The 15,478-nt window shown below is 39.1% G+C and overlaps 1 protein-coding gene across 1 annotated transcript in view; it reads left to right on the top strand.

The window, feature by feature from the left end:
• Positions 1 to 854: 854 nt before the first annotated feature.
• The window catches only part of WIF1 (WNT inhibitory factor 1), a 92,432-nt gene continuing 77,808 nt past the window's right edge, over positions 855 to 15,478 (top strand). The window contains exons 1-2 of the mRNA XM_049782768.1: positions 855 to 1,025; positions 1,671 to 1,810. Of these exons, the coding sequence (XP_049638725.1) occupies positions 881 to 1,025; positions 1,671 to 1,810 (285 nt within the window). The 5' untranslated portion in view covers positions 855 to 880. The remainder of the gene's footprint in view (positions 1,026 to 1,670; positions 1,811 to 15,478) is intronic.

Below are 15,478 nucleotides of genomic sequence, written 5' to 3'. Positions count from 1 at the left end.
GACTTGGGGGAAACCCTACTCCCAGGGTTCTCGAAATCATGAGTCCAGAGACTTTTTCTTTTTCCAGGTGCAAAGCGACACCCCACATCTTCCAATGTGTCTGACGGGTGCAGAACTAAAAGCCCCTTGTCTGAGCCAAGCTATGGTCTGAAATCATGCCATCCTACGGAAGATAACAATAAATAACTATATATATATATATATATAAACTCAGCAAGTGAACGCATGGGGCGTGCAGTATCTGAGATCAAAGACCCTGGAGTTTGAAGAAAAAAAGAAAAAAAGAGGTGGTGGAGGAAAATAAAGGGAAAAACGGGGAGAAAGAATTGCATCCAATTCAGCACCCAGCTAGCTAGACAGGTGCTACCTTATCCCTCTTATCCCCGCTCCTCAAGCCTGGCTATGCCCATCTCCTCCCTGGCGGGGGGCAGAGCGACACTCCAGAGGCCCCTTGTGCGCCAACACGCAGCCTTGGCGCGCTCGGACCCCAGCCGCTCCGCCAGGTCCCGCCCCCGCGCACCCCCATTCGGCTGCACTCGGCCACTCCTGGCTCGCCCCTCGCTCTTCCCGCTCGCTCTATTTAACCCGAGCCCCGAGCCCGAGAGCGGGAGCGGCGCGCTGGCATCTTCCAGGCTGCCAGTCTTGCGCCCCTGCGCTGGCTTGCATCCCCGGCCCCGCGCGCGCGCCGCTGCTCAGTTCTCCCGGGGAGCCTGGGCATCCTTCTCCAGGAGGCTTCCCCCAGTTTGCAGCTGTCCCAGCTGCAGCTCCTCCTGCAGCAGTAGCAGGCGAACCCCCTCTTGGAACTTGGGTGCGTGCAGCAGCAGGAGAGAGAGACCAGCGCCAGGCTCAGCGGAGAGGAGAGGAGAGGTGGGCAGCCAGCATGGCCCGGAGCATCTTTCCTGCCACCGCGCTCCGGCTCTGGAGCATCCTGCAGTGCCTGCTGGTGCTGCGCGCCGAGGTCGGGCAGCCCAGGGAGGAGAGTTTGTACCTGTGGATCGATGCTCACCAGGCCAGAGTGCTCATAGGTAAGGGTCCAGCACACCCCGCCAGCATCTTTGCCCTCCTATATTTTCACCCACCTACCCCTTTTACCTGGCCCAGCAGAGCAGAAATGTTTGCATTGCATATGCTTTTAAAACTTCATTTCCAAGGGAGATTGTTCCACCCTCTTCCAGCTTGCTTGTTATTTTATTATTATTATTATTATTATTATTATTAACTTTTAATTTTTTCTCCCTCCTTTCTGTCTGTGAAAGCGTGCACACCTCTTTCAAGAAACCAAAATCCAACCTGGGATTCTAGATGTAGCTCTTGCTAGTTCTAAAAAGCACCATGCGGTGTGTGTGTGTGTGTGTGTGTGTGTGTGTGTGTGTGTGTGTGTGTGTGTGTGTGTGTTTTCTTTTTTCCTGGGGATGTAGCATTTGTTTGTATTTCTTTCAAACCCATGTGGGTTCTTTTTCTGGAAGCGTGCATCTCTTAGCATCATTATTCTTGTCCCATTGGGGAGGGAAAATTCATCTCAGTTGTGCTCGCTGTTCGTCCCCAGGCAGGTGCTTTCTGAACTCCAATGAGCGGTATAAATAAATTCGGGGCACTCATCTGGACTTGACTTTTAGGAAGTATATCTAGTTTGAGAGCTGGCTTTTTTTTTCCTTTTTTTTTTAAACCAGGATTTGAAGAAGATATCCTGATTGTGTCAGAGGGGAAAATGGCCCCCTTTACACACGATTTTAGGAAAGCACAACAAAGAATGCCTGCCATCCCTGTCAATATTCATTCTATGAATTTTACCTGGCAAGCTGCAGGAGAGGTAAGTTCTAACCAGAAAAACGGAGAAAACTATCCTTTCCATTGGAAAAAAAATATATGTATGTATGTATGTATAGATCTATTAACCTGTGCTAGGTCGAGAAATAATATTATATAGAAATAATACTACTACTGACCGTAATTTATTATCTGAACTCCAAAGCAACTAAAAATTATTCAGCCTTTATTTAAAGTTGTCCATTTGCAAGGCGCCAAAGAAGATGGCTAGCAATGTATCTAAGAATACTATTTTAATAAGGCCCAGTGTCCTTAGCTACTGGAATATAAAGACTTCAAATACCAGCGTCACTTTTGGTGATCTCTGGCCTCAAAACTTAACATATTAAACTTTTCTAACTACTGTGTCATGATCTATTCTTTACCAAATATTTTAAAGTCCAAGGATTTTTGACAAGTGTATTTAAAAACATGAGTGTGTCGAATGTTATTTGTTGGAATGAGCATTATATAGTTTTGGTAGAGTTCACAAAATTATGTCACATTAGAACATTCGTAAAACACTGTAGGATGTTGGCTTTTTTAGTTATTGCTTTAAATGCTGTCAGATGGAAATGAAAAGTGTGATTTTTTTTTCTAATCGAGAATACTTTCTTTGACTAGTACTTCAGTATCTTTTGTGTGTTACTTTTTACAGTTTTCATATTACACAAATGGCCTCTAATTGGGAATGAGAAAGAAAATAAGATGTTTAGTTTCTGTTGTAGAATTAGAGAATTTACTCTAGAGGACAAATGGTAAGTAGCACATAATTTTGCTCATTAGTTGGTAAAATATGTCTACTAGGACAGTCATTGTGGTTATAATTGAAGTCACATGTGTAGATATTTTCTAAACTTATTAAAGTGAGTATTTTTATTGAAGTGTGATCTAGGAAACACTTTATGAAAATAAACTATTTTGAAAGGAGAAACTACTTTGGTTCCCTTTATAAACCTGTTATATACTATGAGCATGCCTGTGTCAGCTATAATTCCCCCTGCCCCCAGGTCTCTTTTTTTTCCCTAGTTTAAACCTAGACCCTTCACCACCTTTCATTGTCATACAAATTAGATTTTTTTAAAGAAAAAGAAAAAGGAAGTTCTTGACAGGAAGATTCTTTATTCTGAAATCCCCATTTTGCAGATAAGTTCACTGAGGTCTATTTTTCTGCAGGAGGATTATTCTTTCCCATCATACAATTCCCTAAACATAGGAGGTTTAGGGCACGTCCAACTGTACTTAGGAGCTATTCCTGGCTCTGTGATTAGGAATGAACCCTGTATTCATGGGGCCATATACTGATCTGGGAATTTGAGCCAAGTTTGGGGCTAATGCAGCAGCCATGTAAGGCAGTGCCTTACCTCCTGTACTATCTATCAGGCCCTTCATAGATATTTTATGGGCAATTAATTTTGGAATATTGTGTAACCAGTAATTAATCAGTGACTGGTCTTTCATGATCTCCTTTTCTTTTCACTTGAATCTATTTATTTGACCACTTGTCAGACAGAATCAGTTCTAGGGCTGTTTTCAAAATAAACAATTTTTTTTCCATAAGGACCACCCCTAGCAGGCTGAGGGGCCCTGAACCACTTCCAACAGAGTGTGCCCTAAAACAGACCAGGATGATTAGAAGTCACTAGTGTTGTACCTGAGCAAAAGATCCTCAGGAAGTCATGCAGTGCTAGGGATTGAACTAGGGCCTTGAACATGTTAGGCATATGTCATTTGTGCTTTCTTCAGCCTCAGAATATTTTATTTACATTTAGGAATTCATATGAATCCATTAGGAGGTAGCTTGATATGTACACCTTTATCAAGGAGTTGCAGATAATATCAATTTATTAACCTCTTATTATTTACCATTTTAATCTTTTTCATATGATTTATCTTTTGAATACTGGGATATAAAGCAGAGACTTCATTTTTATGACTTTTTAAATTCTCTTTGCTATAGATCAAGTTTCCCAAAGTGTCCATTGTGGGGTAAAGTAGCCTAGATTACAATTTGTGAATGTGTGGTTATTTTATGTTTGTTCACTGAAAAATAAAGTAGATTTCAGATAGGGGATATTGAATGTGATTTCCCCCACTCTGAAAAATGGGGTTGTAAGTTTGGGAAACTGAAAAGTATATGTTTTTACAAGCATTGGAATACTGTTGAGTGCAAAGTGGATTGTGTTATTACAATATCTAGAATATCTAGATATCTAGATACAATATCTAGAATATCTTTTTCAATTTAGGGGATTAGAGAAGACAGTGGGATTAGCATGGAGCTTCTAGAACTTTTTTCTCCTCTTAGATATTAGCTATGTGAATTATTTTGTTATGCATAATAATGTTAGCAACTCAGTTTCTTTTTTTGGGGGGGGCACACCTGGTGATGCTTAGGGGTTACTTCTGGCTGTCTGCTCAGAAATAGCTCCTGGCAGGCACGGGGACCATATGGGACACCGGTATTCGAACCAACCACTTTTGGTCCTGATCGGCTGCTTGCAAGGCAAATGCCGCTGTGCTATCTCTCCGGGCCCAGCAACTCAGTTTCTTGATCTTCAGACACTATTTTGAATAGATCCCCACAGGTAGTTATAAAATGTGGTGTCTGTTTTCTTGTGTGTGTGGGGGGAAGCATAGAAAGGTGAGGAAGATCTACATCATGCCAACAGCAACATATTTTAAAATATTTAAATTTTTTGAAATGCATGGAAATTTTGAGACAGGGAAATAATGGCTTCAATACCAAATAGATATATTTGAAAAGCATTGGTGTAAAAGCCAAACCACATCAGAACCTCTACATGGGAAATAAAAATTTTTCCCATTATCTAGTTGTTTCATCCAAATAATATTGAGCATATACAAATTTAACAGGAATAGGAAAGAGTTGATTAACAGAAATTTAAGCAATATTTAAGTGTTTTCAAAATATGTGGAAAAAGATTAACCTAGGACCTACTAGAGGTTGTAGGTATTATCTACAACCGAAAAACATTAGCATTTGCCTCGCAAGCGCTAACCTAGGAGGGACTGCTGTTCGATTCCCACAGCGTCCCATATGGCCCCCAAAGCCAGGAGCGATTTATGAACGCATAGACAGGAGTAACCCCTGAGCATCATAGGGTGTAGCCCAAAAAGCAATATATATTAGTGTAGTAACCCATGGTGTAATCAGCTTCTGTGATCAGCGCCTCCACAGGTGACTCCAGGTACTGCAGCAACAACAAAAAATGAGAGCTGTGGGTTGAGATTGGGTGTGCCTTGCATGTGGGAAGGGCTGAGTTTGATTAGGAACACCACTAAGGGGGAGTGGGGAGAAAATAAATAAAAATATACAGGAGCCAGGATAATAGCACAGCAATTAGGGCAAATGCCCAATTCATAGTACTACTTACTTCCTTTTGCCTCAACTGTCCAGGTCAGCTCTGGAGGTCCCCAGCACCATTGGATGGCCTGGGTTTCCCAGTAGCTAATAAAGGCAGAGCTGTCTTGCATTCTCAAGCCCTTGTATTTATTCTACCTTCTTCAGGTTGATGGAGAATCCCTGGGGATGAGACCCCTGTCATCTCTTAACCACTGCTTGGGAGAACTTTCTTCAGAAATATAGATATAGATATCTACTGGTTGTCATGGAAAGGTGCTTTTGACCATTGAAATATATAGTTCATAACAATATATTAAAATATGTAGGCAGACAGTAAAATAATGCCACCTTCCAGGTAATATTAGTTATACCTGCATATATTAAGTTTGTATTTTTCACATTGTAAATTGTGAAAGGGTGCTACATTAAATGTATATAAAATTGTACATTAGGGACTGGAGCAATAGCACAGCGATAAGGCCAATACAGGATGGACCTTGGTTCGAATCCCGACATCTCATATGATCCCCGGAGCCTGCCAGGAGTGACTTCTGAGCGCAGAGTTAGGACTAATCCCTGAGCACCACCGGGTGTGACCCCCAAACCAAACCAACCAAACAAACAAAATCCAAAATAAAATAAAATTGTACTTTAGAGTTTAAAATTTGTATGATCTGTATTGTACTGTCGTGGTATTTATTATGTAATATTATTATGAAATTTATTCCATAATACAATTTTCACAGTACACATCACTAAACAAGATGGTAAACAAATGGTTTTCATGAATGATTGTAAACGTGGAGTTCAAAGAATTCATGATGCTTATTTTATTCTCACTTGTTGGTTCCTTTTGAGATCCCTTTAAACCTGCAGTTGAGTGCTTTCCTACTCTAACGAGATGACTTGATTTCTTCCTCTGGTAAACCCTGTCTTCAACTTGGTTTCCATTAAAATATTCAGCTTCTGCCATGCCCCTTCTCAAGGTTTTCACACGAAAGAGTAAATTGTACTAAACAGTCCTATGTGTTAAGGACTTTTAGTAATTAAAGGACATACTCTTTCCTTTGACTTAGAACTTTTAAAAATAGTTAATATTTTTCAGTGATCCATTCCTTATTAAAAAAAAACTTCCTTAAATTTGAGTCAATTAAAGTCCATGAGAAACTATTTTTGTTTTCTAAATTAGGCACTAATTAAACATTTTATTTGGAAAATAGCTCTACCTAATGGCTTTCAAATAAACTTTTATGAGAAGTTCTTTGGGAGAAATCTGTATTATAATTATGATATTCAGACACCACAGCTGATTTTCATATGAACCAATTTGGTAAAAGGCCAATTCACAGAGCCTATAAATAGATCTTTATAAAGATCATACAAACTTGATATTAATAACTAAAATATGTTACCTGCATAAAGACATCAAAGTGCTAGGAATATAGCAGCTAATTAATAATCAGATTTATGCTGGCCTTTTTGCCTTAGTGTTGATGGATTTATGCTGAACCATCTATACTAGTTGTTCTTTTTTGTGACCAAATGCCTGGATTTTTTTGAATAGTTGGCAAAGATTGAGGGTAAAGTTGGTGTCTGTAGAATACAATATCTCTAGATTATTAATCAACTTTAACTTCAAACTCATCTTCTAGGACACTAAGTAGAATTAAACATTTGTAGAAATAGGTCTAAATCTTAGAAGAAACTTTTAATCAGGTCAGAGTGACAGTATACTTGCCTTGCAGGTAGCCAAACCAGGTTGGATTCTGAGCATCCCATAAGGTCTGCTAAGCCCCACTAGGAGCTATCTGATAGCAGAAATAGGAATAATTCCTAAGCACTGTCACTGTGGCCCCACATCCTCAAAAACAATAAAAAAAAAAGCTTTTAGTCTTGCATACAGGACAAAATTCCTAATATATTTCTTCTAACATATTAAAATTCAATCAACAATTTTTTTAAGAAATGTTTTTCATTGAATACTGGGTTTTACAATACTGTTAATTCTGCTTTTCAAAAATACATAATTTCAACACACTCATCACCAGAGAGCCTGTTTTCTTCCTCCTGAAGGCTCCTCTTGACCTCCCCTAATAAGCTCAGTTTTCTAGACAAAAATCTCTAGTCCTAATGACTTTGACCATTTGTTGTTCTCTTACCATGTTACTTTTTTATTGCACATATGGGAGATATCTCTCTCTCTCTCTTTAATTGTGGAGGTGGTTACACACATATAGATAAACAGCTAATCTGAAGTTTTACAAAATTGAAGATGAATGATAATCAATAAACAATTTTTAACTGCCTGAGGCTACTAGTATAGTTTCACTTTTGAAAATTTCAATATGCTTAAAAATAAAACATTAAAGTGTCTTGGTAAATGCAGGAAAGGAAGAGGAGAATTTTGTTTGCTGCCCTGGGAATATGTGTAGTCATGTAGATATTGTGGAAGAATTAAATTTTATTGTATTAATCTCTAGAACTTTATGCTTTTGTTTTATATATAACTGCTAAAAGTAGAAAATACTAGATATACTGAAGACCTCTTGTGCCAAGTGAAATATTTTCTAAGATGTAAAATTAATTATAAATCTATTATAACCCTTCTCACTGAAAAAAGACTTGATTTTTGAAAATTTTTAGAAATAATTACAATAATACAGGTTCAAGTATAAAAGAACCCCTTTTTAAAAAATAATATCTTTATTTTGGCATGAATACAAACATGTTTGTAGTTGGATTTCCCTTAGTGGCTACACAGATAGCTCAATGAATTGGAGTACAGACTTTGCTTATAGGAGGCCCAGGTTTGATCACTGGACTTTCCAAGCATGAGGATCTACTTCTTGAGCACAGAGTTGGGAGTAATCCCTACATCACCAGGTATAGGAAAGAAAGAAAGGCAAGGAAAGAAAGTAGGCAGGGAAGAATAAAGAAAAGAAGAGAGAAAAAGAGAGAAAAGGAAGAAAGTTGAAGAAAGGAAGGGTTTTGTGAATAATTCTAGTTGCAGAGCTCAAATTCAGCCTTAGACTGTAATATACCTACTGAGAAAATAATATAAATCAAACCAGTCATTTTTCTGAACTGACTCACTTTTTTGCTTTGCTTTTTTTTTTTTAAAGATAGAATCACTCTACTGGTGTTTTGTAATATCAATTGGATAATCTAATCATCAAAGTGCTTCTAAAGTTCCAGTTTGCTTTTTCAATATAGTGTTTTATATGATGTAACACTAGTTGCATTAAATTGGCTCAGTTTGTGGTTTCAAATGTCCCTTTGGAATGGTTGAATTTAGATCTGTATTAAAATGTATTTTTTTTGTCCTTCAATCCTTCACACAAATCAAAGAAAAATAAGGGAGGGTGAATTTTAATTCAACTGCTTCCTCTCTCTCTTCAAAAGAACTGCCAAATATCTTCTTCCATTTCTGAAGTTATGGTAACACTTATTGTTATTATTTAAATCCCTTAATGTCCACTGTCCACATTTTTCTCTAATAGAGTTATGATTATTTTGGTAAAGTTACAACCCAAGTGGTTGCATACCTTCCAACTCCTGGGGTTTGCTGTCATACCTTTGCGGTAGTTTTATGTCACCAAATGGAGGAAATGCCTCATTTTCTGACCCCTGTTCCCTGGTTTCAAAGTGGGAATGTGATTATGTTTATATACTGTGGCCATGATTTTTAAAAGAAGGTACTCATATCAAAAGCACAGCTTTAAACCTTTAATGTTTAGATTCTACTAGGCTGCGGTATTTTGCATTGTGGTGTTGTGGGCATGCCACGGGGGATCAAAGAGTCATTCTGCCGAGAGCCCATTTCATTTAGTGAAGCAGGCATGTGCCAACCATCTGTTGTATCTGCTGATAGAAAACAGCAGTAAGTTTCTCCAACTTTTGCCAGAAAAAAAAAGACTTTATTGCTTGGAGGAGATGAGTTACAAGGTACCTTGTAAGCCACATCTGGTTCTGTAGCAGGGTACATGGCATAAATGTAAACTCCACTCTGTCTTCCCTCCACAGTGGTGTAAAGGCATGTAAACAGATTCCTCACCAATACCTTCTCCTCTGTGTTTATTCCTGACTTTGAAACTGCTCACACACATAAAAATCTTTTAGGTTGCTGTAGTGAAGCAGAAAAAGTATGATACTCAGGAAAGCATTTTGTTTGGGATTAAATTTAGCTCAATTGAATTGCCCCTATTGAGGTAATGAATGTTGGGAGGGAGCTATTTGGGGGAATTAATAATTTAGGGCAAATACCTTTCAATCTGTAGCCCATCTCTCTCTCTCTCTTTATCTCTTTATCTCTCTCTCTCTCTCTCTCTCTCTCTCATTGGTGCTTCATTTGCTAAAGTAATTTAACCAACTCACTTCATTTGCCAAGCCAGGTTTTTTTTCCCCATCTACTATAAATGAGTGAGGAATTGATCTCCCAGGCTGGATTTTAACCATACAATCAGTCTTTTAGCATATTCTGGCTCTGAATTAAAAATGCTATATTCAAAGAGCAATGCGTCGAAGGTTATTGACCTTAACCAACTCATACTCTAGGACAAAATTCATTACACTCTTAATGAGACTAGGAGTTGCAACATTGGCTGAGACATAAACAAGAGCATTTTTATGGGATGGAGCAATAGCACAGTGGGCAGGACAATTGCCTTGCATAGCACAGTGGGCAGGACAATTGCCTTGCATGGCTGATCCAGGTTGGATCTCTGGCATCCCATAAGATCTCATATCTCCTCCAGGAATAGTTGCCAGTACAGAGCAAGGAATAACCCTGAGCATCTTCAGTGTGGCCTAAAGATGTAAAAAGAAGACAATGTTTCCCTGTTCAGGAGGAAGAAAATGAAAGTTTCTGAGAGCTCAGAGAGCAGAAGCCTGATGCTCTTGTGAAAGATGAGCAGGCATCAAACCTGCTGGAGGAGAAAGGCCTTTCAAGTTGACCACAGTAGTCAGGGGCAGGGGCCGTGGGAAAAGGAAAGTGCCTTTGAAGGTGATCAGGGAGTCTCATCAGAGAGTAACGGAAATTCAGTGAAGTGGAGAAGGATTCTGGGAAAAGAAACAACGATGGAGCTTTCTCCTTTTGCTATAGAGATTTTGTATGTTTGTCCCAGGTATGAACTCAAGAAATCTTTGCTATATAGCAGGATGGACAGTGTCCTTCCCATAACCAATATTTCACTTTTCTTTTTTTATTATGTTTTAGAAGAACTTGTGACAATTTAATTTTCAAGTTTCGGGGAGGGGGCTGGAGAGATAGTTTAAATGGCAGATACATGCTTGTATGCAGAAGCCCCAGGTTCAATCCCTGCCACCACATGGCCTGCCAGCTCCCAAGCATATCCAGAGAAAGCCCAGAGCTTTGTCTTTTAAATGCAATTGAGCACAGATTGAGCTACTTCTCAATCTGAAAGTAGCCCCTGAGCACTGCAGGATATGCTGCCCCCCCCATAAAATTGTTTATTATGAGTGCATAACATTTCTTTAAAAATCTATTTAATTTTCTTTTTTTTTTCGGGCCACACCCATTTGATGCTCAAGGGTTACTCCTGGCTAAGCACTCAGAAATTGCCCCTGGCTTGGGGGGACCATATGGGGCACCGGGGAATCGAACCACAGTCGTTTCTTGGCTAGTGCTTGCAAGGCAGACACCTTACCTCTAGCGCCACCTCGCCGGCCCCATAAAAATCTATTTAATTTTCTAATTTAAACCAGAACCTTGAACTTAGCATAAAGATGAGTTTCAATAAAAGAAATGTTAATATGAAAAAGTATTGATTAGTATCTATTCTCAACAACCATTCTGCCTTTTTTAAGTAGAAGAAATGCATGATAAGATAGACATTACATTTTGCAGAGGAGTCTTTTGTATAACTACCAAATTGAATATTAGAAATAGATTTAAAGGGCCCGGAGAGATAGCACAGCGGCGTTTGCCTTGCAAGCAGCCGATCAGGACCAAAGGTGGTTGGTTCGAATCCTGGTGTCCCATATGGTTCTCCGTGCCTGCCAGGAGCTATTTCTGAGCAGACAGCCAGGAGTAACCCCTGAGCATCGCCGGGAGTGGCCCAAAAACCAAAAAAAAAAAAAAAATAGATTTAAAAAAAAAAAGAAAAAGAAAAAATAGATTTATTTAAAATAAGCCTGCTTCTTCAAGCATTTATTTTTCTCTTAAAACTTAATATTAGTTCAAATCTTAAAGTTACAGGATAATTTTTGTTCTTCCTTATTTTGAGCAGATAGAGATATGAATGGCTTATCTTTTGAGCTAGGTATTTACCTTCTTTTCAGAATTTTGAATGAATATGATCAAAGAATCTTGTAAATATTTAGGAATCTTTTGAAATTTACACCTTAAATGAAGACTTACAGGGCAGCTATGCCTGCTAGAGGCCTGAAACATGGGTAGATGAGAGAGTGAGCACTTAGCTGTAAAATGAGAAAAGAGAAGACTGCATTTTTGAGTAGTTGTTCCTGGCCCCAATCTCAGATCATATCTTGGAAGCAAAATATGATTGAATCAAATCATTGTCCTCAACAAAATTAGAGGTTAACTGGAGACATGTATATATATATTTCTTCTTACGATTGGCATTGTAGAGTACAGAGAAAATTCCAGGTTATAATGAAGCAGAGAGGAGAAGTAACTCCAGAGTAGAAGCAGAATGATTATTAAGATTGAGAAACAAAGGGCCTGGAGAGATAGCACAGTGGTGTTTGCCTTGCAAGCAGAAGATCCAGGACCAAAGGGGGTTGGTTCGAATCCCGGTGTCCCATATGGTCCCCCGTGCCTGCCAGGAGCTATTTCTGAGCAGACAGCCAGGAGTCACCCCTGAGCACCGCCGGGTGTGACCCAAAAACAAAAACAAAAACAAAAACAAAAAAAAAAGATTGAGAAACAAAAAACAGGGGAGCAAGGCTTAAAGGGAATAAGTGCTTTGTTGTGGCTGGAATGAAGAGTAGTAGGTGGGGTCTAGAGGGCTTTGTTGATCATGTTAAGATCTGGAGCATACTCTCTAGGGAGTGTGGAGAAAGTCCATGAGAAGTATAAAGCATAGATAACAGGTTCAGAGTTACATATATAGCACATTCTAATTGCAGTATGAAGACTAAGACAGTGAGGAGAGAAATTGGAGATGATGAAAGCCAACCAAGAATAAAGAGAAGGCAACAATAGACTGGGAGAACATCAGAAGTTTAAAAGCTGAAAATCTTGGTGCTTAGAATAAGGGTGCCTCATTTTTTCCATTTTCTGCTTCACTCCCTTGGTAGAAAGCAGCCCTCATTATCAGCCTTTCTATCCCCAACTCTCAAGTTCACCCCCTCTTCTCAGGTCTTTGAACCTAAATTTCCACTAGAATGCACCCCTGCCAGAGTTCTGGATCCTCTCTGCCTCTGACAAAATGTCACTTCCTGAGAGATATTCTTTGACTTCCACCTCCTGGGTCTTCTCTGCTGTGTATTTCTTCATGACACTTAGAAAAATGATAATACTTTATTATATTTTTATTATTTAAATCTCCCATTCAAAGTAAGCTTGTTAGAGCCAGGACTTTATTCTGTTCATCCACTGCTTGCAACAGGGGCTGGATGTGTGGAAGAGAGGACATTGGGGGAAGGAAGGGGGGAAGAGGCAGATAATTTCTAAATGGCCAGGTGGAGAAATACTAGAACCCATAGAAAAGATTTGTCTTCCAATTCTTTCATTTATAGTTAAAGACTATCCAAACTACTGTGACTATAAAGAAAAGGATTGGGTTGGGTGTCCTTTTTTTAAAAAGGATTTTTCTGGTGGCTTCTGGAATAGCTTCTTCTAAAAACAACAATTCAAAAGAGACTGAACCATGTTTTAGATTCTGTGAATCAAAGTCTTAATCCAGCTGCTTTTTAGGAATTCTCTCCCAATATGGGAGAGAAAGATAAGAACAGTAAATTCTGAGGGCCCATGTGTGATGGTGGGCAGGGTTTTTCATGCATGAACAAACATGATGCTAATAGCAGTAGCATCTGACATCTGACATCTGACATCTGGTCCACACTTTATTTATCGAGTCTGCTAGCCTGGTGCAGAGTTGCCATTTTCTAGAGAAGGTACTGCTAATTTAATTTGTCCAGCTTCAAATGGTCTAACTGTGGCTCCAATTAAATGCCCTAAGAAAAATGCTGCCAGAGCATTTATTCTGTGGATTTTGACACTGATGAAGTGTATCTTTAATTCCATCTCAGCTGGAGAGTCAATCGCAGAAGAGGAGACATATAAATTAGTTGTTAAAAGATGGTCTGTGGGCAAAGTGCTGAAGGCATGCTGGGGTGGGATAGGCAATATACAGGTACACTGAACAATCTAAGAGAGTTGAGAATCATCAGCAAAGTTGAGAATGACAGTTATTTCAGAAAAAAATGGAGCTTCTAAAACAGACATGAATAACATGTTTGAAAGGTAAATTTGAGAAAGATTATGGTAACTTCTCTATACAATAGTTGATTTGTGTTATAGACAATGGGGAGCTATTGAAAGTTTATAATAATAAAATAAATGTTAAATTCATGTGCATTAGTGTAACAGTTCTCCTTTGTGTATAGCTTGTTGTAGATTGGGTGGGGAGGTATGGGATGCATGCTGAGAACACTGGCAGAAGCATGCTAGAAACTATAGTGGAGGGAAGTCATCACTGGTGGTGAGAATGGCCCTAATTCATTGTCTCTATGTACCTTAAAATATTACTGTGAAACACTTATGATTAACTTTGATCACAATAAAATTATTTAAAATATTTTTTCAAAGAAAAAAAATCACCTTCCTTCAGAATTTCCCCAGAGTTGGATATAGTGCTGGGAACCTAATAGTTGCCTAATTCTCTGTTAATGGTTTCATTAGCGGTAATAGATTAATTCTTTTTTTTTGGGGGGGGGGCACACCCGGCGATGCTCAGGGGTTACTCCTGGCTATCTGCTCAGAAATAGCTCCTGGCAGGCACGGGGGATCATATGGGACATCGGGATTCGAACCAACCACCTTTGGTGCTGGATCGGCTGCTTGCAAGGCAAACGCTGCTGTGCTATCTCTTCAGGCCCTGATTAATTCTTAAATTTTCTCTACTTACAGTACATTTTCACTAAAGAAACTTTTACATGACCACAGGCTTATAAAATATAAGATGTATTTTAATAAATCAAAAAATTCAAGTGCATTAGAAAAATGACTTTCATGATAGAAGGTGGATAATGGGGTGAGGACTTGAAAGCAATTAGGAAGTCAGGACACTTTAAGAGGTGACAAGTATCAGAAGCAAGGCAGTCACTGGGGTGAAACAGGACAGCACAGACTCCAGAAGGATCATGTAACTATTGAGACTAATGAGTGAAATATGGGTATTAATGAACATAAAGGGGTAGATGACTCTGAGATGGCTGAGTGGTGAGATGTCTTTGTTGAGAAATTAGAGGAGCAAGAGCAGAACTATTTGGAGGACCAAGAGTGTACCACTTCAGGAATTGCTAAACACAGATTCTCTGCTGAATATTTTTTTTTTAAAAAGTGCAGTATGAATTTGAAAACATTAGTCAAGAATTAAGGCCTGAGGTGTGGAAAAAATAATTTTGAAGAATTTGTCCCCCCACCCCATTTTTTACCCTGGTTTACTGTTTCATTTTGATCTTAACTCAATAAATAAATGTTAAGAACATTCTTCACGCCAACATTTGAGATTAAATCCTACAAAAACAAATGTATATAAGAAGTTTGCCTTCAAAGAGTTTAGTTGCTAGCATAGAAACAGATAAGAACCAAATTAATAACAACACAATACTACATATGTCATAATTGCAATATGAGCAAATGTCTATGAAAGTACTAAGAGAAAAGCTCTCTCTCTGCTAGGGGAAGAGCTAGTAATCTGCATTGGAGCTCCTGGTAGTGTGGAAAGCATGATCAGAGAGCCATAAAACTAAGACATGCGCATTTAGAAAAACGTTTTGTCTACTGAATTTCATGGTGTTTATGTGTTTGAAATAATTTCCCAAAATGTGTTCTGCGTTCTATTTGCCATGATATTTTTTTTTTTTTTTTGGTTTTTGGGGCATACCCTGTGAGGCTCAGGGGTTACTCCTGGCTATACACTCAGAAGTTGCTCCTGGCTTCTTGGGGGACCATATGGGACGCCGGGGGATCGAACCGCGGTCCGTCCTAGGTTAGCGCAGGCAAGGCAGGCACCTTACCTCCAGCGCCACCGCCCGGCCCTGCCATGATATTTTTTAATGAATAGGACTGATGTCATGATAGTACTAGATGACAGG

The sequence above is a fragment of the Suncus etruscus genome, chromosome 11 (assembly GCF_024139225.1).
Source record: "Suncus etruscus isolate mSunEtr1 chromosome 11, mSunEtr1.pri.cur, whole genome shotgun sequence".
In the NCBI taxonomy this organism is placed as follows: domain Eukaryota; kingdom Metazoa; phylum Chordata; class Mammalia; order Eulipotyphla; family Soricidae; genus Suncus; species Suncus etruscus.
Note: the sequence above shows the minus strand (reverse complement) of the source record. Positions and strands in the feature narration are given on the sequence as shown.